This window comes from Hemicordylus capensis, chromosome 5, assembly GCF_027244095.1.
Source record: "Hemicordylus capensis ecotype Gifberg chromosome 5, rHemCap1.1.pri, whole genome shotgun sequence".
In the NCBI taxonomy this organism is placed as follows: Eukaryota; Metazoa; Chordata; class Lepidosauria; order Squamata; family Cordylidae; genus Hemicordylus; species Hemicordylus capensis.
The window spans coordinates 91,999,795-92,021,910 of NC_069661.1; the positions used below are offsets into that span (position 1 = coordinate 91,999,795).

The window sequence follows — 22,116 nt, forward strand, 5'->3', positions numbered from 1 at the left end:
AATTATTCGAATCCAAGTTGCTGGCCCAACTCCTCTACAGCGCACAGCTGGTCCCCTTCTCCAACTCTGCCCTCTGGAACTTGACCAGTCCAAGTTCCTAAGAGCAACATTTCAAGCAATGCGTTCTGTTTCTAATGCCCGTCTACAACTGGAGACAGGCCTGGTGAAAGTGGAGACCAGAGTATGGCTGTCCATACTCAATTACTGGCTAAGACTATCATTTTTCCCAGTGAGCCTAGCCCTGCTAATGCTACAGGATGGATTACCAATCCACATGGAAAAGAACTCTGGTGGGGAAAATAGCATCACTATTTCCCCCTGCCCACTCCATGGGCCATGAGCAGGTCAGAACACTCCTCAAACAGCACATAACGGACATAGAGCACCAAGCTGACCTAGGCAAGGTCCCAAACTTCCTTGTCTCAGGAAGTCTAAGGTACATGGCAAATACTTTACGCAGCTTGAGGTCCCCAGTCACAGAAGGGCCTTCACCTTGGCCTGCTTTGTTGCCCTCTCCTGTCACCACCCTCGGCTGGTTAGGTTCTAACCATTTAGCATTTTTAATGCTTTTTTACTGTTTATATTCCTTCAATTTTAATAGCCTTCAACAGCTGCCAATGTTATGTTTTTGTCTTATGTGGTTGCCCGGATTGCAATCTATTTAATGTGCATATCTGCATATGAAACTGTGAATGTAGTTATTTTGATAGGCAATGCTTTGTTTACATTTGTTTACTCTTGCATATCTGCAATGTAAAAATATTAACGTTTTAGTTTTTTGTTGTAAACGTTAAATACACAATGATCTGTCATCTAGGCATCTCTCTAACTGCTATACATACTCATATAATATTCATTTTATTTGAATACCACAAATCTAGACACTGTCATCAACTGCTAAGATTTTTAAATAATTAATGCAAATACTATCAGCTTATCCACATGCTCCCCAATGGTCAGTTAAAGCAAAATTAACAAAAAACAGTCAATTACACAAACTTCTTCCTCAGTTGGCATGTTCTTAAAAACAAAAAAAAGTTAGAATTTAGTAACTATTTGTGTGTGATGTGGAATATGGCCAATTGTCAGGTTAAAAAACAACTGGACAAGCACTGCTCCCCCACTGAGCACTATTTCAAACAAGTTTTGTTTCAGGTTCCTACATGAAAAGCATTTCATCTAATGAAGGGTAGACAAAGCACAGATAAGATATACCATGCAATGATTGCACACATGTCTATTTGGATGTGCATATAGCATAACACACCAGAATGATGTGGCCAATCACAACTCCCTATGTGCAGGTACAAAAGATCAGATGTGTGGCCATCAGAACAGATAATGAATTCACTGTCATATAGCTTCCTTTTAGGGAAGTGCTTTCCCCATAGGAAAATGACAAAGTTTGAAGCAGCTCTGTGATAAATGATAATAAACAAGTGCCTGGCCAAGAACGGAAGGAAAAGGAAAAGTAAGAGGAGAAGGAGGTCAGGAAGCTACACTAAGGCCACTGCATCCTTGAAAGGAAGTTTCCTCAGCTCCTCTTGTTTTTCCTTCTCAAGCAGCACTTGTAATCAGAAACGCTGACCCAAGCAATGTCCTGGTTTGTCAGGTGCAGAAGGAGACAAGAACCGCACTGCAGAAAAAAAGGAAGGAGACACTTGGCTCCACTATATCTGCGTCTACTGCCAAGGATGCTCGCTGCCAGAGCCTTATTTTCTAGCAAGGTTCAGTTGCACGACAGGCAGAAACCCAACAGATCGAGCATCCTCAGCCCCGCACCTCCACGCACAGAAAAGCTGAACGCACGTTGTTTCTGCCTGGCACGCTACTAGGAGCAGGAAAGATGGCAACGCTAGCAGCTGCCGAGGAAGCCCTTTTCCTCTCCACCTGCTTGAAGAGGAGCATCCCTCGAGGCAGCGCACTCTTCAGTCCCGCCCCTGGGAAAGGAGGGGCAGGCCAAGGCGGGGCACTTTCTCCTTGTCCTCCTCTCTCCCACACACCTACCGTCGTCTCCTTAGCAGCAGCCGCTACAGGGATGGGCAGCAGCCCGCGGCCCTGGCCAGGCTCGCCGCCTCCTCGTCCCCGGCTACTGCCGAAGATCAGCGGCGGCCGCTCCGCTAATTCCCGCTCGCGGGACCAGTCGAAGAAGCGCTGACAGAAAAACCAAGCCGCCGCGCCCCCTGCAGCCCCCGCCGCCGCGACGCCCAGCCCGCTGGGCGCCCCGTCGCTGCTGCTGGACCCGGCCCTGAGACGCCACAGCCGCCTGCTGTTGTTCCCAAGCTCCGGGCCGCTGCTGCCGGGAAGGCAACAACGCCGCCACCTCAGGACAACCCGCAGCGCTGCCATAGTGCCGGCTCAGCAGCCGGAGTGTCAGGGACAGCGATCCCGCTACGGCGGCTGCAGCGAAGCCTCGCGAGAGCGGAGTTGCCCAGCGCGAGACTAGAGGCTCCCTCCTTTCCAAATTCCCGTTACTCCGCCTCCCCCTCTCGCCGCTTCTCTCCCCGGTCGCCTCCTTGCACCTCCTGGATGAGTCTTCGCTTTAGCGTCAACCTCTCGCCCCTTTCCTCACTAAGACAAGTGTCTTCATTCATAACATACAACAGTGCAGCAAATACCGATTATAGTTTATTTGGGTTCGGTTCAGTTATTGCAATCTACTTTGATCAAAAACACAATCCAAATAAAAGAAACCTTGAGGGTAGCTATCAATAGATATCAGTATAAACACATACACTTGTAGAATCTGTTACACAGAAGACTGAGATAAAAAATATATAGGATAAAACAGAAAGAAAAAGGAGGGACGATTAAAAGTGACTGTTTCTGACACACCATCGCAGCCCTACAGAATTTGGCTACTGAGTGCCAGACATAAGTGTATTTATCAGAAAGAAATAAGTTTATACAAAATTCATGCGAATTGTCAGGGTATCTAAGAATGAGAGGAGCAATATATTTGAAACACAGCTCACAATAGAACAATACAGAAGCACATGGCTAACTGTCTCGATATTCCCATTTCCACAAGGGCACAGTCTCTCCAAATACGGAGCCAATGTCAGGGCTCTTCTGTGCTCTGGACAGGGGCATAGCAAGGTTGGAGTGGGCCCAGAGACAAGATTTTTAAATGCCCCCCCCCCCTCACTGAAGCTCAGCTTATGAAGTAAAGGAATCTTAAATGAGGCTGAATAGTGGTAACAAAAAGCATAGTAATCATCTGTCTCTCTCCCTCTGCTGTTCTGGTAGCTCCAGGTCTTAACACTCACATCAATTTCAGAGGATTAATACAACTGAAGAAGCCCGGGCAGGTGCACAGCTGGGGGAGTCAGTCATGTGACTTGCCTTTGTGAGGGCCTGGTAGCTCCAAGTCTTGTGAGGCTTGATGCCTGGCTTAAATCTGTCTGGTGTTCCATATTAATAATACGCCTCTTAAGGTTCACCATAATGTTATCATAGCCCAGAGGGAGAAGATATTCTATTGACAACCCACATGATTTTAGCTTTTCAGTAATTAGATGCATCCAATCAGAGGGATGTTCATCCTTAAAAATTAGAGGAGCTAGGCCAGAAGGGGAATAAATCAGTTTCAACCAAAAGTTGAAGTTATAAATCCAGGCACAGGACTCCAAGCTTGACAATCTCACTTCCAAACACAACTTAGCATTTGACACACAGCAGAGGGTTGAAAGGATAGCCCTAAAGAATTTAGACTGGACCTTCTCAAGTGGACAGGAATCACTGTATATACAGACCTGAGAGTTTATTTGGGATATTTTAACGTATTTCAGCCCCTGTCCCAAATTCTACCTCACGGTTCTCTTTCTCTCTCCACTGCACTGTGACCAAATAACACAGGAGCAAGCATAATCCTTGCTCTACTGGTTCAAGCCAAGGCTGTGGTCCATGAAGGGCAGTATGGTCAAACACCCTGAAGGGCATATAGAGCACATGAAGATGAGGAAGACCGTCCCTGCCATTTGCCTCAGTCATCAGCTGGGATTCTAAGGCGCACTGGAGGATCTTTTTTTTTTTTGCAAAGGCTGGCAGCTGTTGGGGAAAATAAAATAAAAACCTACTTGTGAATGTGTCATAAGTTTTAAAATCCATCTATGCTAGAAGTCCTCCCTACCCCATCAAAGACTGAGGCCTGCATCAATCTTTGTCTCTCGGCTTATACCACATACACAAGCAGGGCTGGCCCTAGGGTTTTTTTGGAGCCTTAGACCAGAAGTTCCCAACCTTTTTTAAAAAAATACTTTTTATTCATTTTTTCACATCATAAGATACATACACACACACACAAAAAGAAAAAGAAAAAAAGAAAGAAAACACACAAAAAACAAACAAACAAACAAACAAACAAATCATGAGGACTTCCATCTCATCATTAGAACAAGTATCAGTTACAATACCCAAGTCTTGCCTGTAATTTAATCATTCTCTCCCCAATAAATCGTACAAAAATCAGCTCTAGGGCATTTTAAAAACATTTTTGTTACCAATCAAAAGCCTGATAGAAATCCATTTTATAATATGTTTTTAGGTAAATAAGAAGAGGGTCCCACTCCCTTTTAAATGCTTCAAATTTATTTCTTAATAATGCTGTTAGCTTTGCCATTTCTGCCAACTCTAACACTTTAAGTATCCAATCCTCTTTACTCAGGCAATGGATGTCTTTCCATTTGTATGCAAATATCAATCTTGCTGCTGTCAGGTACATAAAGAGGATCCAGTATTTCCTAGGCAATATCAATACCTAATAGTATTGTTTCTGGGCTCTTAGGGAAAGTCATTTTAAACACTTTCTTAAGCTCATTGTATATTAAATCCCAATAGCCTTTAGACTTATTACAAGTCCACCATACAGGGGCGTAGCAAGGTTGGAGTGGGCCCAGAGACAAGATTTTAAAATGGGCCCCCCCCCCCAAAGTCCAGGGCCTCCGCACACCCCAGGCCCCCGGGGATTTAAGTCTGATATTTCAAAATAAGTATGCTGCCTTTAAATACATTTCACTGAATACACACACACACGTCACAATATATAGTGATATACATTGAGTACTATACATTTGTATTACTTTTAATGCCTAGAACACACTAGAAAGATGAATTATTAAAATGGGCCCCTCGCTGCAGATTAGCAAAGGAGACTTTCAACCATGCAGGGTGAGCCTATGTTTGTTTTCTCAGAATTCTGAACAAATTCAGTCAAGTTTGATTGCAGGAGGTTTTTCACAGGAGGCTTTTAAAGCCCTTTAAGACACATCTCCTCTGGAATGGAGGTGCTGCATTCACATGTTGGCCAGATTGACCCTGAAGTCCCTGCAAGTTATTGGGGAGCAGTTCACACACAAGAAAAATAAAATAAAAGCACAAGACATGCTTCACAGTTCTCACTCAGACCTTCTGGGTAGCAAAACAACTTGAACATAAGTGCATTTATAAATGAATGAATGAATAAATAAAATTAATAAAATACTGTTCCAGAAGTTTTTGCAATTTTCTGCCATGAAACAAGCCACTTATAGGACTTTTTAGATAGTTTTTTTAAAGTCAGCAAATTTTCCAAGCTGTTTCAAAATAAATATTCAGAGATTTCTGGGTCCCTCCCCCCCCATATCCAAGCCCTATGGCAAGCAGATCCCTATATATGGGGGGGGGGGCGGGAAAGGTAACCACAAAAAGGAGTTCACACTCTACCTGGCAAATGCTCGGCTGGGCAGGGCAGCAAGGAGTCTTCTGCTGCAGAGAACAGTGGTGGCCACTCTGGCTGCCTCCTCCTTCCTGGCTGGCTTGGGCCCTACTGGAGTTCAGGCTTCACAGAGGCCTACACCAGACCTCCGTGGAAGCCCCGCCCACCCGCCGATCAGCTGAGAGGCGGGAGAAAAGGAGCTCTTTGCAGCTTGCCTGCTGCTTCCATTGCCGGCCAGCAGAACAAGCAGGAGAGACGGCGAAGAGGGCAAGTGGCTGAGAGGCTATGGGGCTGGGCAGGGGGCAATGGGGAGTCACATGAGGTGCCTCTGGGGTGCCCCTCCAGGCAGTGGGGCCCCCAGACAACTGTCTCCCCTTGCCCTATCATTGTTACGCGCCTGCCACCATAAATGTACATAGGAACCCTCCTCTTTTTTACACTTCCAACATTTGTTTGACATGTTCTTGTACATTAAAGCCAACTTCTTTGGAGTTAAATGCCATCTGTACATCACCTTAAGATTATTTTCCTTTAAATTAGAACAGGCAGTGTATTTCATGTCTTCTAGCCATAGTTTTTCCCATTTCTCCAAGTCTATATTGTAACCAAAATCCTGAGCCCATTTAATCACTGGAGTTTTCACTACTTCCGTTCTTGTATCTTCCAATAATAACGGATCGTACATCCTAGAAACTAGTTTGTCTTCCTTGTCACACAACTGTTGTTCAAATTCTGACTTTGATTGATTAAAACTCTTTTTGCAATCTTGCTTGAATAAGGCGCTAATCTGGTGATACTGAAACCAAGAAATATTCCAATCCTGCATAAGATCTAGTTTTTTTAAGTTCGTATTTTGCACCTTGGGGAACAAGCAGTTGTCGATACGTAGGCCAAGTCTGTTGCATATTTTTCTGTTTTCTAGATATAACTTCCAGTGGAGATACCTGAAGTGGAATTTTTGGTTCTAACACAAGTTTGTTTTTCATCCATACCATATATAAGCTTTTTCTAACATAGTGATTTAAGAAGTCTTTATTTACTTTTACCTTATCATAAAATAGATATGCATGCCAACCATATCTTATATCAAATCCTTCCAAATCTAACAGTCTTGGATTTTTTTAATGTAATCCATTCTTTCATCCAGTTTAGGCATATTGCTTCAAAATATAACTTAAAATTCGGTAACGCAAACCCTCCTCTCTTCCTGTCGTCCGTTAGGTTTTAAAAATTTATTCTTGGTTTTTTGCCCTGCCAAATAAAGTTCTTTATGTCTTTATGCCATTGATCAAAAATTGACATTGTATTTATTATTGGTATTGTCTGGAAGAAATATAACATTTTAGGAAGAACATTCATTCTGATAACATAAATTCTTCCACTTAATGATAAATTCAATCTATTCCATCTACATAAGTCTATCTTTATTTCCTTCCAGATTTTAATATAATTATTTTGAAACAATAAGGCATTATTTGTTGTAAGCATAACTCCTAGGTATTTTACCTTTTTTTCCACATTGAAACTAGATCTCAAGACAAATTTCTCAATATCTTTTTTGTTCATATTTTTAATTAATACCTTTGTCTTATCCTTATTTATATAGAACCCTGCCAAATTCCCAAATGATTCTAATATTTCCAATAATTTATCAATTGACTCTAAAGGATCTTGTAGAAACAACACTATATCATCTGCAAAGGCTCTTAGTTTGTATCTTTGTGTCCCTATTGACAATCCTTGTATTTTGGTCTCTTCCCTTATCATCCTGGACATAATTTCCAAGACCAATATAAATAATAATGGAGACAGGGGGCAATCTTGTCTAGTACCTTTTTGAATACTAAAATAATCTGTAAGTTCTCCATTAACCTTAATGTTTGCTTTTTGTTCGGAGTATATAGACCCAATCGCCCTTATATAATTAGCTCCAAACTCTACAATTTCCAGGGTTTTCAACATAAATTGCCAGGAGATGTTATCGAAAGCTTTCTCTGCGTCCAAAAATAACATAGCCAGTTGTTTATCATTATGCTTTTCGTAAAATTCTAATACATTTAAAACAGTTCACACATTGTGTTAACCCCTGCTAACCTGGCAAAGAGGCACCTTTTAAACATGGTGATTCTCTTTGTTTAGCAGGGGGAGAGTAACTGGCCCTATCCACCCCCAGCACAGTACTTCCAGTGATTGTTGCTGGTATCTATCTTATGTTTCTTTTTAGATTGTAAGCCCTTTGGGGACAGGGATCCATCTTATTTATTTATTTATTTATTTATTATTTCTCTATGTAAACTGCCCTGAGCTATTTTTTGGAAGGGCGGTATAGAAATTGAATGAATGAATGAATTGTCCTTTATTTAGCAATAGCAATAGCACTTACATTTATATACCGCTCTATAGCCGGAGCTCTCTTAGCGGTTTACAATGATTTAGCATATTGCCCCCAACATTCTGGGTACTTTATTTGCCTTTTTGGTAGAAATCCAGCCTGATCTTCATGAATTACCTCTACCAAGACCCCCTCCATTCTTTTAGCAAGTATAGAAGCAAATAATTTATAATCATTATTAAGTACGGAGATTGGTCTATAATATTTAACCAGAGTTTGATCTTGGCCAGGTTTTGGTATTAATGTAATAGTCACCTGCCTCTATGAATCAGGGAACCAACCCTTCATCATAATTTCATTAATTGTCCATTGTAATGGTTGAGACAATACTTCACTAAAAGCTTTGTAGTATATAACAGAGAGCCCATCTGGTCCTGGCAATTTCCCCCCCTTTGCTCGCTTAATAGCATCCTTAATTTCTTCATTGGAAATTGGAAGATTCAATATTTCCCGTTGTTTAGGGTTTAATTTTGGTAAATTCCTTAATTATAAGGATTGTTCTACTTTATTTATATAAACCTTTCTTTTTTGATAGAACTCCTTGTAATATTTATAAAATTATCTTTTAATTACTGACTGTTGATTAATAATACCACTGGACGTACTCAGACTCGTTATATAATTCTTTTGCTGTTCAACTCTTAATTTCCAGGCCAGATATTTACCCAGTTTGTTTATTTGCCTGTTCAAAAGATTTCTGTTTTAGAAATTTTTAATTTCTTTCCATCTCCTCCACCATCAACATGGAATATTTCTGTTTTAATACCTTTAACTGTTGTATTAAAGTTTGGTCACCTTTTTTTCCAATTAGTTCCCCTTCCAAGTCCTTAATTTGAATCTGGATTAGGTCCTTGTTCTCTTTTTTCTCCCCCCCCCCCGTATGCATTTTGTTGAATAAAGAAACCCCTCATCACCGCCTTACTTGCGTCCCATATTGTCTTCATTTGTAGATCATCCTTTATGTTTATCTCAAAATATTCTTTAAGTTTTTGTAAACCTAATTTCACAATTTTAGACCGATTGAAAAGGGACTCGTTTAATTTCCATTGATAGTTTTTCTTTATTCCAGTTTTCCACTTTAATTCTATAGGATTATGGTCAAAAAATATCTTTGGCAATATATCAGTTTCTTTGATTGTTATCAACACATCTGCATTAGCCCAGATCATATCTATTCTCGTGTGCATTTTATGTCTATCTGAAAAGAAAGAATACTCCTTAGCATCTGTATTTTTGATTCTCCATATATCATGTAAACCAAAGTGCTCAACCATATTAAAAAAAGGCTTTTGGTAATTTCCCATCATTTTTTCTCAAGTCTATTGAATCTCTATCAGCCTGCGTTGAGACAACTCCATTAAAGTCTCCCATTAATATAATCCATTGCCTATCTGTCCCTGTTAGTTGCTTTTCCAATTTTCTACAGAAGTCTGCTTTTGCCTCATTAGGGGCATATAGGCCCACTATTGTATATTTTAAGTCTCCAACCTTTATTTCTACTATCAAAACTCTTCCATAATCATCTTTATATAGTTTTAGCTCTAAAAATTTTTATATAAAAGACTACTCCCCTTTTTTTCTTAATATCTAATGTTTCAAATTGCTGGCCAAGTGCTTTGTTTTGTAGGTATTTTCTATCTCTCTTTCTTACAGTATATGCACTTCCTGTAAGCAAATTAAGTCTAATTTTCTTTTCTTGAGATCATGGAAAAAAATTTGGCGTTTTGTTTTTATATTTAAACCATTTACATTTAAGGAAAAGAATTTTATTTCCATACTGACTATTTATTTGTTTTGCTAATCCCCCCCCCACCTTATTTATTACCTTGTGTCTTTTGGAGATCCCCTGAGACCTGAAGATCATTCCTGTACCTGCAGAGAATTTGTTTTATTTTAGAGTCTTCGGTTAATCTATATTTCTTATTTTTGCAGGTAAAGGCAATCCCTTGAGGGAACTCCCATCTAAAGGGGATTTTATTTTGTTTTAAAGTATCAGTCAAATCCCTGTAGTCTTTTTGTTTCCTAAGAAGTCTCCTTGGGATTTCTTTCTTCACCATAATTGTTTGTCCATTAATTTCCCATTTATTTTGAAAATGTGCTTGTATAGTATGTGCTTGTAGATTTTGAATTAAGTTGAATTATGCAATCTCTAGGCACTTTGTGGGTGGCTGAAAAAGTGGCATTTACTCTAAAGGCATCTTCAATAAGTCCTTCCATATTAAGTAGATCTATCTGCAAAAGTTTGGCTAATTCATTTGTCAGCAAATCTGCTAAATTTTGAGTTGTGCTTTCTGGAATTCCCCTTATTCTAAGCATTTTCCCCTCTGCACCAGTTGCAACATTGCAAGTTGATCAGCTAACTCTTCATTTTCCTTTTTCAACTCCATTATCTCCTGATCTGCAACGTCCACTTTTTTGGAAATTTGTTTAGTATCCTCCACTATCCTTTTATTTCTTCCAAGTTGTTACATTTATTTGAGTTGTCTATAACCCCTTGTATCTCCTTATTCAACTGCAACATATCTTGCTTTAAGACCTGTGGATCTGCTTTTATCTGTTGTATGTCCTCTTTAAGAGTTTGCATATCATGGACCATAGATTGAACCACTTCGTTATTTGTGTCTAATTTACTATTAATGGTTTGAAGTAACTCCCAAATTTCACTAGTGGACCTATCCATTTGGGGAATCGTTCCCACTGATAGTTTTCTGGCCATGTAAGTTCGTGGTCCAGTTGGAGTATTCTTATTCTTAGACATTCTAATATACTAACCATAAACTACAGTAACATATTGGATGTTTACAACAAAATTAACTCTTTAAACAATATACACCTCCTATGACTACAACAGGGAAAGTGTAATTTCCACTTTAATTCCACTTCATCCTTTGACTCTTTTAACTCTTCTTCGCTCAAGGTGTATCCGTTTGTTCACTCTGTAGATATAGTCACAGGCTCCCTTCGACCCCAACTCACATTTGTAGACTCACGTTGAAAGTCAACTATGCCCCCAAAGAAGGTGGGAGATATACTTCACACTCTTCACCCGGAAGTTCACCGTATTTACCTCAGTGATCCCCAGCATCGAATCTTTGCACTTAGGGCGTATTGTGAGCTAACAATATAGTAACTTGGGCTACTTTAAGTAACTTTAGCAAGATTTGGATTACTTTCGATTACTTTAGCAGATTTAATAACCATTTGAAAACACAAAGGCAGGGGTGGGCATTAGTCATCCCTCTCTTCGAAACTACTGCAGAGTTTTGGCTCCTCTTCTCCTGTAGATGTGCTTATAAAGTTTTAGTCTCTCTCCATGTGGGGCTGTGATATTTCAACCATACCTTGACATCCAAAAAGCATTGTTTAAATAAGGTTCTATCTCGCAAGTTGTTGTTTTCCTTGTTCTTTTAGATGAGATTCTTAATAAATTCCTTTGTTGACTTGTTGGCGTTTGATAGAAGTTGCAATGCTTCCGAGCTTAGTTTCAGGACAGCCTGAACTCCACACTGCAGTACCCTCCTTGACTCTAGCCCTGTCGCTCGACTGGCATGAAGAGACCTTGGCTTCGCAGCAGGAGCTGACTTCTCCGGGCTGGTTGAGTCTTCTTTGCCTCCCACTTTAATCCAGTGGGATGGGGGGGGGTTGTTGAGTCCCCCCAATTGCTTTCTGCAGGTCTTCTCTCGGAGACTCCAAGAGAAGCGTCTTGCTCGGTCAGCGTCAGAACTGGAAGTCCTAAATCCAGAAGTTCCCAACCTATATTAACAAGTGTACCCCCTACCATTGTAAACCTTCAGCTCAGGTACGCCATAGGGATATTTGATGTGTGTGCATACAGACTACTCAAGTCACTGGCTTACATACAGACAAAGTTACTCATGAGTACTCCCACTGAAATTAATGGATCAAGTAAACATGTCCCATTAATTTCAATAAGACTGCTTATGAGTCTGGATGTAAGTCAGTGACTGGGGTAGCCCATCTCATAACGGTAACATTTAAATTTATACACATATGTACATAAAAGCGCAAAGTATTATAGTTAAGGAGACAGGCTACTGCAGTCACTGGCTCACATCCACACTAAGTTATTCACAAGCAGTCATATTTAAATTAAAAGGACAAATAAACATGTCCCATTAATTTCAATGGTGCAGCGGGGAAATAACTTGACTAGCAAGCCAGAGGTTGCCACTTTGAATCCCCGGTGGTAATTTCCCAGACTATGGGAAACACCTACATAAGGCAGCAGCGATATAGGAAGATGCTGAAAGGCATCACCTCATACAGTGTGGGAGATGGCAATGGTAAACCCCTCCTGTATTCTGCCAAAGACAATCACAGGCTCTGTGGTCACCAGGAGTTGACACCGATTCAACAGCACACTTTACTCAGTGCCAGTAGCGGCCGGTGAGGGTGCCGGTGTTGGGGTGGCAAGAGGCACCTTTAAGAGTAAAAGAATTGGTGCTTTCCTCCGCTCTCGCCACACCTGAACGCTGCTCAGAGAAGCAGCGTGCCACTCAGCACCCCCTGCGGTGAGGAATCGCCTCCACCACTCACCTGACTTCCACAGAGCGATTCCCAGCCCGCGGCCAAGTGAGTGGAGGAGGCGAACCCTCGCTGCAGGGGGTGCTGGACTGCACGCTGCTTCTCCAAGCAGCATTCAGGTGCAGCAAGAGCAGAGGTAAGCACCAATTCTTTTACTCTTACAGGTGCCTCTCGCCACCCCTCCACCGGCATCCTCACTGGCCAGTGCAAATTTTCTGAAGCCTGTCAGTTAGGCTTAGGGAAGGTGTATGCTGAGCTTCAACTTGTAACCAACCAATCAGGAGGGTCCTCACCCTTCTCCTCAATCCCTCTTCTGCAGCAGACACATCACTGAGGAAGCAAAAGCTTCAAGGCAGCAATCCTCACATGAGGAAGAAATAGTGCAGCTGTAGTGTAGGGAGGCACCAAGTACCCCCAGGGGGGAAGCCCTGCCCTAGGCAAAGTATTCCTTCAGTGCCCCCTTATTCCCACTACATTCTGTTAAAATTATATTTTGTATCATACAGAGTATAATTTCAGCTGAATGTGTAGGAGGTGCCAAAGTCAGATTTGGTAGCCGGCACTGGATGGGGGGAGGGGTGTTGTGAGGAAGTGGATGATTCCTTTGAAAATCCATAAGATGTCCTGCCATTGTCTAGCTCTACAGAGAGTCTGCCTTTGCTGCCCTGCCCCCCAGCTGGCTGGTGTGGATGCATGGTGATCATTTGAGGGTCAGTCAGGCAAAGGTTTTTTTTAAATTGAGCTGGTCCCACAAATAGCTGCCATGCATGCACACCGGCCACTGAACAGTAGTGGTGTGTGGTGAGGTGGACTCCTTGTGGAGTGGGGCACTGGAGGGACATAAAATTTTTTTAAATATATATAATCTGCTTCCTCATTGCCCCCACCCCAGCCACCGGAAGGCTGCATTCTTTTGCAGCCTGATTCTCTGAGTGTATATAGTCCCACAGAGTTCCATGGGGCAGATAAATCAATGGATTCCTGGTGATTTATGAAAGGATATTCAACTTGGCTTCTTCTGCATGAACAGAATCTATGCAATGTCCTGTTCTAGGCACCGTGATATTGCCTGTGGACCACTGAGCAAGGCCTGGCAGGGTGTGTGTGTGTGTGTGTGAGCTTAAGCAGGAGTTATCTAGCTGCAAGGAGCAGGTAGTACAGGTTGCAGGTAGTAGGGCAAATTGCCAGATTGAGGCACAAGTGGTGAAATCCTTAAGTACATATTGCATGTTGACCATTGGGTTAATCTGATTTGCAGGAGCAAGGTCTGCACACCTGGTCAGCCTTCAAGGGAAAATGGATATTGCCTCACCAATAACCAGAGCTCCTTAGTAGTGGCACTGGCCTGCTCATTCTTCGTCTGCACACTCTGCTGAGAACTGGCAGGAAACAAAAGTGGCAGTGCTCTCTTTTGAACCATGGTCTTGAGCAATGCAGCCTGGTTTCAGAGTGCACTCTACAGCAAGTGCACTTTGTTTTCTCAGCCAGCAATAAGAGGCATTGGGCAATTGCTGAGATGACAGAGCTACAGTTTTCCCAATTCTTTGCTGGAGTCGGAGGCTGATGGCAGATCCTCTTCCTTGAGGCAGCCTGCGGAGTGCTCTTCCTGAATGGATCTTCAACAAGTTTAGAAAATTAAGCAAACTCGTGCTGACCTGCATCTGCATACACCCGATCTACCTCAGAATCACTCTCTGAAATATCTAAGGACCCAAATAGAATTCCTAAAGGAGCAGAAGAACCACTACCTCCTAGTTCTTACCATCATTGACTTTAGCTAAGTTGGATAGTCTTGTTTTAGCATTGGGCATTCAAATCTATTGTCACTGTGGATCCAAAAGTGGAAACATAGGTATATTTCCAGTGCCATTTTAGATGCATTATAACTAGGTATTTAAGATGGGAGGCAGTAAGAAGAAAGTTTGAGACTGAACATTAGTGCTCAGAGATAACCACGGCTCTACTGTATGAAATGCCCACATACTTTGAGATTTTTGTCAAGATTCTTATAGGCATATTACTTTTTATTTTTCCTATCACCCATTTGTTTAAAATATCAAATTGTCTTTTGGACATGAGATTTGCATTTATCACTTCCAAACGTGTATGAATCAACAGGTAGCTGTGCTGGGTGGTTCCTTGAAGTCTTCAGTCATGAATTTAAAGACTTTTCAGTAGCACCTCCAGGCTAATCTTTTGTTCAATGAAAGAAAATGCACATCTGTAACTACTTTAGTCTGGATGTATTCCTCAGACCCTCCCACTGAGATGTTTACTTAAGAACACAAGTTCAGCTTAATCACACAGTTAGTATAAGATTCCAGCTTGATTGAAGATATGTGCCAACAGTCATATCTCATAATTTAAATAGAACTAAATGAATGTTCTAATATTGTTAGAAACTTCATTAATGAAGTACCGAATAGGTCATCTAACACATCTAATTTTAACATAAGCAATATGATAAAAGGTACATTTAACAACTACTATATATTTAGGAGTGAAGCTAGATATTACAAGGGAAACCCAGGGGGCTGCTTATTCAGTGTCTGGCAGGCTCTACTACATGGCTGGGTGGCTGCATTTGACTTAGAGGGTTCCAAATATTGTAGGTTTGCGCTGCATGGATACCATGTAATCAACTTTTCTCTGATGTGAGCCCACTCATAGCTCTAGATTTCTTTTTAGTGCCTGACCTTAGATAAAGCTTTTTAAAATGTTGTGTGGATTACTAATCCTTGTATTATAATGTTGCCCTGTAGATCACATGGTTATTTCGTGTTATCTCAGAAGTTCATAGATGTTTTTCCAACATGTTATATCCAATATGGGTGAAAAATTCAGTTTTGATTAAACTACCCATCTCAGATTGGTTGTACGTGTAGCTAATGGGATGGACAAGCAGGAGGCATAACCTAGAAATTGCCTTTGAGACTAGAATGCATGACTGTTTGCCAAGAAATGGCTTTGGCTGTGAACAGACATACATAGCTTAAGTGGCAAGTTCATTCATCACTGGTTAGTCATAAAGGCTATTCTCATGAGCAGCCAAACCAAGGCTAGGGCAGCCCAGCCTGGGTTTGGCTGCCTGTGTGCACTGCCAGGATCGAGCCCAATTCCAACGATGGCCTTGTGGGTAGCCTGACTTTTGTTCCTGGGCTTTTCTCTGGGGCAGAGGGCACAAGCGCACCCTCTAACCCAGTGCTGTGGTCATGTGTATGGTTGGGCTGTACAAAGAGTTGGGCGCCTAGAATGCCCAGCTCCCAGGGGAATCCCTCAAGGCACCATGCTCATCGCATGATGCCTTGTGGGATTCCTGGAGGCTGGAAAAATGGGTTCCATTCTCCAGCAATCTGTGCTGAATGGAGCAGCATGGATTGTCTGGGCGTGTGGTGGCTCACTGAAGATTTGTCAGGAGATCATAGGGGGCAGGGGGAGGTAGGTGAAACCCTGCCTCCCGCCCCCACCTCTCATGATCGCAAGTATAGCCTTATAGTCTTCTTGCCCGGATCAGTCTCAAGAGTAACCTGTTCCGGTTTTAGACAAAAGCTAAATTTACACAGTGTCGATTGGCCAATCCTTGCGTCAGTCACAAAGCCAACTTTTCTCTGAATAGTTTAAATGTTTAAAAAAATATTTTAAAACAAAGCATTGAACAAACATTTGATCAGATCAACACGCCATACTTCTAGATAAACATGCAAAACAAAGTAGACTGGTGGCCACGTGAAGCATAAGGGGAAGGTGAACAGGAAGAGCCAAGCAGAATGCAGTTAACAGATGTGAGACTTTGCAGGAGCAAAGGTGGGGGCAAGAGAGAACACAGCTTACTCAGGAGCCAAAACACCTGCACTCTTTCCTGTTCACAGGTACTGTATATCTGTATAAACTTTTATTGTATGATTTGTTATCAGAGAATGGTATTGCTAGGTTGGGCACATGGAAAGAAAGAGCCAGATAAGATGATCGTCCCTCGATCTGGCCCATGCATAGAGGGAAGTATGAGCATGCCGGCATGTTAGTCCCACTTTCACAGTCTCTGCATGTCAATGTGGGGGATGGATTGTGTGCAAAAAACCCCCTACTTGTGTATGCCAGATCAACCACACAATTCTGTTTGACACTTTTAGGCAGGACATTCTTGCAGGGCAAAGTCTGTCCTGGTACTTCAGCACTTCTCTGAGGGGCAAGACCACCCTGGCTCTGGGGCTGTAATCATGGCATCCCTCAATCCAGGAATCAGAAAGGTGCCTAGAGGGATTCTGAATCTATTCACCACCCAAGCCCCACAGCCCTTAGCAAGTGAATCATCCTTCTGGAAGTGGTTCTGTTCCCTGCCCAAGCCCTATGACCCTGAGGGGCAGGTCCAGTTAAGCCCAGTGATGCTTTAGAGTCCCTGCCAATTCCATTACTCGTATGAGACTCCCTATCCGCCCCAGCTCTCCAAAGGATGGAAATAGCTGAGAAAGCACCAAGAGCAGGCCTAGTGAGCAAGTGCTGGAGATTCAAACCTTCCAGTGCCTCATCCCATTGGCTGAGTGAGAAGGAGCCCCATCTCTCCATCTGGTTAGCGGAACCCAGAAGACTTGGTCTTCATCTGGCACTGGCAGCAAATCCACTCCCTTTTCAATTCGGGAGGAGTATGGAGTGCTGTTCCCATGGAAAATCATCAGAGTTAATATTTCTTCCTTCTGAGGAAAGCCATCACGTGATTCTCAAGACAATATACTATTCTTAGAAAGTGTCCAAGTACTACTACATTGCCTATGCAAACCATAATAATTACTTGATTTGGGAGTTCAGAACAAAATTGGATCCCTATATATTTGTTCAACACATTGAAAGTGCCATTCTATGAAGTAAAGGGGAAATGATTAGATTGTAGTGTATGCTTAAAGCAGAATTATGTGCTCTTGGGGGGAAAACCATGTTTGAAATGTATTTAACTTTCCATGATAGCATCACAGAAGGGGCAGAAAATTTTTGGTGTTATCTTTTTCCTGTCACATGACTAGTGTAAACAGCAAGGTGAAAAAAGGCCCTTATCGTATCTTTCTTGGTGCTTGATAAAACAGTATAAATGCTTCCAAGCCCAAACATGAAAGGCTGCGCTTAAGGGGTCTATTTGTTTTGTATTTCAGTTTCACTCTACTCTAAACATCCCGAAATTCATTTTAAGAACAGTTTTTTGTGCTTGCAATAAACTTGGCTGTTGATGCTTTTAAGAAATTTCATCAGTGCTGGTTAATTACATCACTGTGATCTCTCATCTGTTTATTACCCAGTAGGAAGGCTGGATTCACTATGCCCGAGCTTTCCCCAATGCTGTGATTGAGGCTCAGAATAACCTTCTTATAGGAGAGGAGCAATGTAGAATAGGATTAGGATTCAGAATAGTCCAGAAGATACCTATATAGGGCTGAACTTGAAGGCCATGGGAAATTTCAGCTGAAGCAGGGTCTGGGGCCTGATTCGATGTTGGATAGGTCAGAAGACTCTTACACTAGTGATTCAGTAACTTCAGTCATTCTATAAATGTATTTCAACTCAATTCAGGCTTCTGGTTTTGACCTAAAACCACAGCAGAGCAAATCCTGTGGTCCCAGTTACACCCAATACAAGTTAGTTAGAGTCCTATCTACTTCCAGAACAGGTCAGGAGGTGAAAACAAGAGAAACAAAAGCCACACCTCCCCCAGCCACGGCTCCAGTGTCTATATAGCACCACCATGCCACACACTAATTGCAGAGTAGCTTGCTGATACCCCGCCATCAGCTAGGAATGGAAGGGACTAATCCATTCACAGCAATGGGGAGATGCCCCACCCAAAACACACAATGATGATGAAGAAACTGCTACCAAGATCTTCTGCTACATGAACTGCTGTAGTCTAACAGCTGCTAGAGCCTCAGGGATTTGAATTCCTTATACAGTAAATCTCTAACACTTACACACAGCACTAATAACCACCTTTTTGACTACACAACACAAAGGGGGATGCAAGCTAGTCTCTTTGGGAGGGAAGAGGACTATAGCACAAACACATAGGCTCCCAAAGACAAGGGTTCAAAACTTGAAATTTCCCTGAGGATTGAAGACTTGTCTGCAAGCAAGGACCCTTTCACCAAGGGAGAAAGGAACTGTGTGTCAAACAACAAGGGGAACTCTAGCTGCACTTAGGTAGGGAGAAAATGCAGATAGATTACTACACATATTCTGGCTGGGAGCTGTACAGACTCACCTGGGGGAATGGTAGAATGAAGGCCAAAATAACCTTTTCCATGCCTGACCATCAATACACATGCCAAAAACAGGCAAGTGAAAACAGACAGGTCTTACTCATCATGCTGCAGGTACACACATATCATGGGGCATCCATCATCTTCCAGTTGCCCACTCTGCAGATCCACCTATATGTACACAGAGACTACATATAGAGCCTTAATGCTGCAGATTAGAACAACATAGCTCTTGTTACCCCTTTTAGAAAAGGCTGGGAGGAGTCCTCAAAAACAAACACACCTCAGAAACTACAACATCTCAACAAATCAGAGAGAGCAGTGTATGGGCTAATTGTAAACAGGAATTGCCTTTTGCAAACTAGCAAGGAATTTTGCTAGCTGGAGTAGCTGCTCCAGTTAGCTACTCAGTCTCCCATGCTCCTTTTCTTGATTGACTAGCCATTCAAAGGCCCTTATTTTCCTTCCATTGCCCAGCTGACTGTCTTATGATAGTAGCAGTGAGCTGGCTTCTTGTGAGCCCTGACAAGCCTGGCCCCCTTTGATCTTCATGGGATCAGAGAGTGGAGAAGTTACAGATCTTGAGCCTTAGGAGTTTAGTCCTTTTTCCTAACACTGCTGTCTCAATTAAAGTCTCCCCCTTACAAAGGTGCTGTTTGCTCCAGGAGGGAAGAAGCCATTGGCACAAACTGTGGATTAAATATAAGCACTGTGGGGGCAATGTTCATCAGAAATGCATTGTGATTTAACTGCCCCACCTTTGCATGCCATGGTGACAACTGGGTGCTCCCATAGCTGCTATTGTAACAGAAACACCCATGCATGGGCAAACCAAGGGTAGCCCTTCCATGAGGTGAGGTGAGACAAGACAAGGCGGTTGCCTCAAGCAGCAAGTTATTAGGGCCCTCATGAGGAGGTAAGATGCTCTCCTGCCTATGCTTTTTAAAAAAAGTAAAGAGAGAGATAACATTTGGTGCCCTGCTTCAGGCATATAGAAGTCTTGAGTTACCACTGGGATAAACCATGTGGATTTATTGACTTCAGCCCTCCTGCAGACGTTTGCCTACAATTCCAATAATCCATGGCTATTGGCCATTGTGGCTGGGGATTATGGGGGTTGTAGTTCAAAAACAGCTGGGGCCTCCAAGTTGAGCAGGTCTGATTTTAAAGTAACATGTAGTTTGGACTGCAGTTTTGTCAGTACCGGGAAGGGAAGTCACTTGAGAACCCTATGGAAGCTGCCGTGCATTCTATAGAAGAAAGGGAGGATACTAAGTAATTAAAGCACCGAGTCTGAATTGCTTCAGACCTTGATCCTGAGCCCCCGACAACTTGCAGCCTTAACTCACTAACACACAAAGTACCCATGTTGATCATGCTTGCTTTTCCTTGGGACCATTGCAGCACCATGCCTGCAACCTAGAATATTATATCTTTAGGCTCAGGTTGGCTAATAACTTCCATCTCAATTGTAGCTATTTTGCTGTGTTCCCAGTTTTTTTGTGCTGAGCTGCTGCATTAATATTAGTTTGATCTCTCTTGTGTCAATTATATGTATATAAAAATACTTGATGTGTGTTTCAAACAGTTTTTTTTAAAAAAGGTATATTTAAGACATAAGTGTGCGGGCTACCTGCACAATTGGTTCTTCTACAGATTTTGCAACTTTGATCTGGTTCTTTGATTTAGCCCTGCAATTAAGAAGATTTGGTTCAAAGCAAAAGCCCATTGGTTGATGTCTTATACTGATGTGATAATGTTTACACAGATGTGCTTTGAAAGCTCGATTATGGAGGATTTTTGGGGTCCAGCCACATGACAGACTCTTGTTATTTGAAAGGTAAACTTATATAACACCTATCTGCAACAGCTTTTCCAGCAAGTCTGCAGTGTTCTCTCTCTCTCTCTCCTTCAGAGGTGATTTATCTGATCATTGTATTTAACGTTATTTTTGTTCTGGTGTTTTAAATCCTTCGCCAATAAATCACTTGCTTTCAACAATCTTCTCTCTCACTTTTTTAAATCACTCAGGTGCTCACAGGGTAGTACTTTGGACTGCTGTGATGAAAAGGTGTAGCGTTACCTGCTTTAAGCCACCTGCCAATTAATTAGCCCCAAACTCTCTCCAGCAAATAAACCAAAGCAGCCAAATCCATTTGATCTCCCAGATTTACATAGTGACTGAAAAGACACATGGGAAGAGACGGGGTGGGGGGAGAGTAAAAACATCACCACCCTATTCTTTCCCATTGCTCTACAACTTTTTTGTCAGTCAAACAAAAGCATAAACTTACTAAGTGATTTCTCTCCCAATCCTTTCAAGATTTAGTTCTGAAAATCATTTATTTAAATGAGAATACACAATGTATTAAGGCTAGTAGGAACAGACCTTGCAATACTAGGTTCATATAAATGCACAGAAACACATGTGAGCCATGTGGTCCAATTGAAAGTGTTGGATGAACCCTGGATTCAGGGTTGATAGATTCATGAAAAGGCCTTGAGCAAGTTATTTTTTTGAACCACCTTATGTTTTCCATCTGTAAAATAGAAATAATAATGACCTACCTCACAGGATCATGAGGAAAAATCTGATAAGAATGGCAAACTATCTTGCATGTGAACATGTTATTAGTAATGGCATGCTTTATTTTAATTACTTAAGTAAGTAATAATTAATTAATCTCCCCCTTCCTCCAAAGAGCTCAAGGTGGCCTACATAGTTGTCCCTCCTCTGAACAATAACTCTGTGACAGATAATGAATGGCCCAAGGGTGCTTTCCAGACTAGCTGCTCAACAGCAGCAAAATGTCTCCGTTCAGGCAAGTCACATTCAAAATGTAAACAGCAGGGGGAGCAGTCTCACAGAAACTAACAACCCGAAAAAGCAGCAATTTATTTACGCTGAATATATGATGTCCTAGCTCTATATCACAGCGATTAAATTTGAAACAAGGCATTGGAAATGTGAACGGTACCCTGCCATCCATGTAGGGACTGTGGTGTCATGATGCAGGAAGTGTGGAAGCACACTTCTGAGATACGACGTGACCCCGTTGCAGGGTCTAATCTGGAAAGCACCCAGGTCACACAGTAAGTGTTGCAGGTATTTGAATCCAGGTGTCCCCAGTCTGTCCAATCACACTGGTTAAACACATAATTTAGAATATTAGAGTATTCTTCATTTAGAGGAACTGCATCCAAAATTATATTCTAAAATGTATTCCAAGAATATATCTTGAAAT

General features: G+C 41.9%; 1 protein-coding gene across 4 annotated transcripts in view; it reads right to left on the reverse strand.

The window, feature by feature from the left end:
- Window positions 1-2,475, reverse strand: part of MICU3 (mitochondrial calcium uptake family member 3) — a 103,971-nt gene extending 101,496 nt beyond the window's left edge. For 3 of the 4 annotated variants that reach the window (XR_008308642.1, XM_053256321.1, XM_053256318.1), the window contains exon 1: window positions 2,008-2,475. Coding sequence is in view for 3 of the 4 variants with exons in the window: in XM_053256321.1 (XP_053112296.1) it covers window positions 2,008-2,349 (342 nt within the window). In the remaining variant the exon portion in view is untranslated. The remainder of the gene's footprint in view (window positions 1-2,007) is intronic. The other variant, XM_053256319.1, reaches the window with a different exon arrangement.
- Window positions 2,476-22,116: the final 19,641 nt, after the last annotated feature.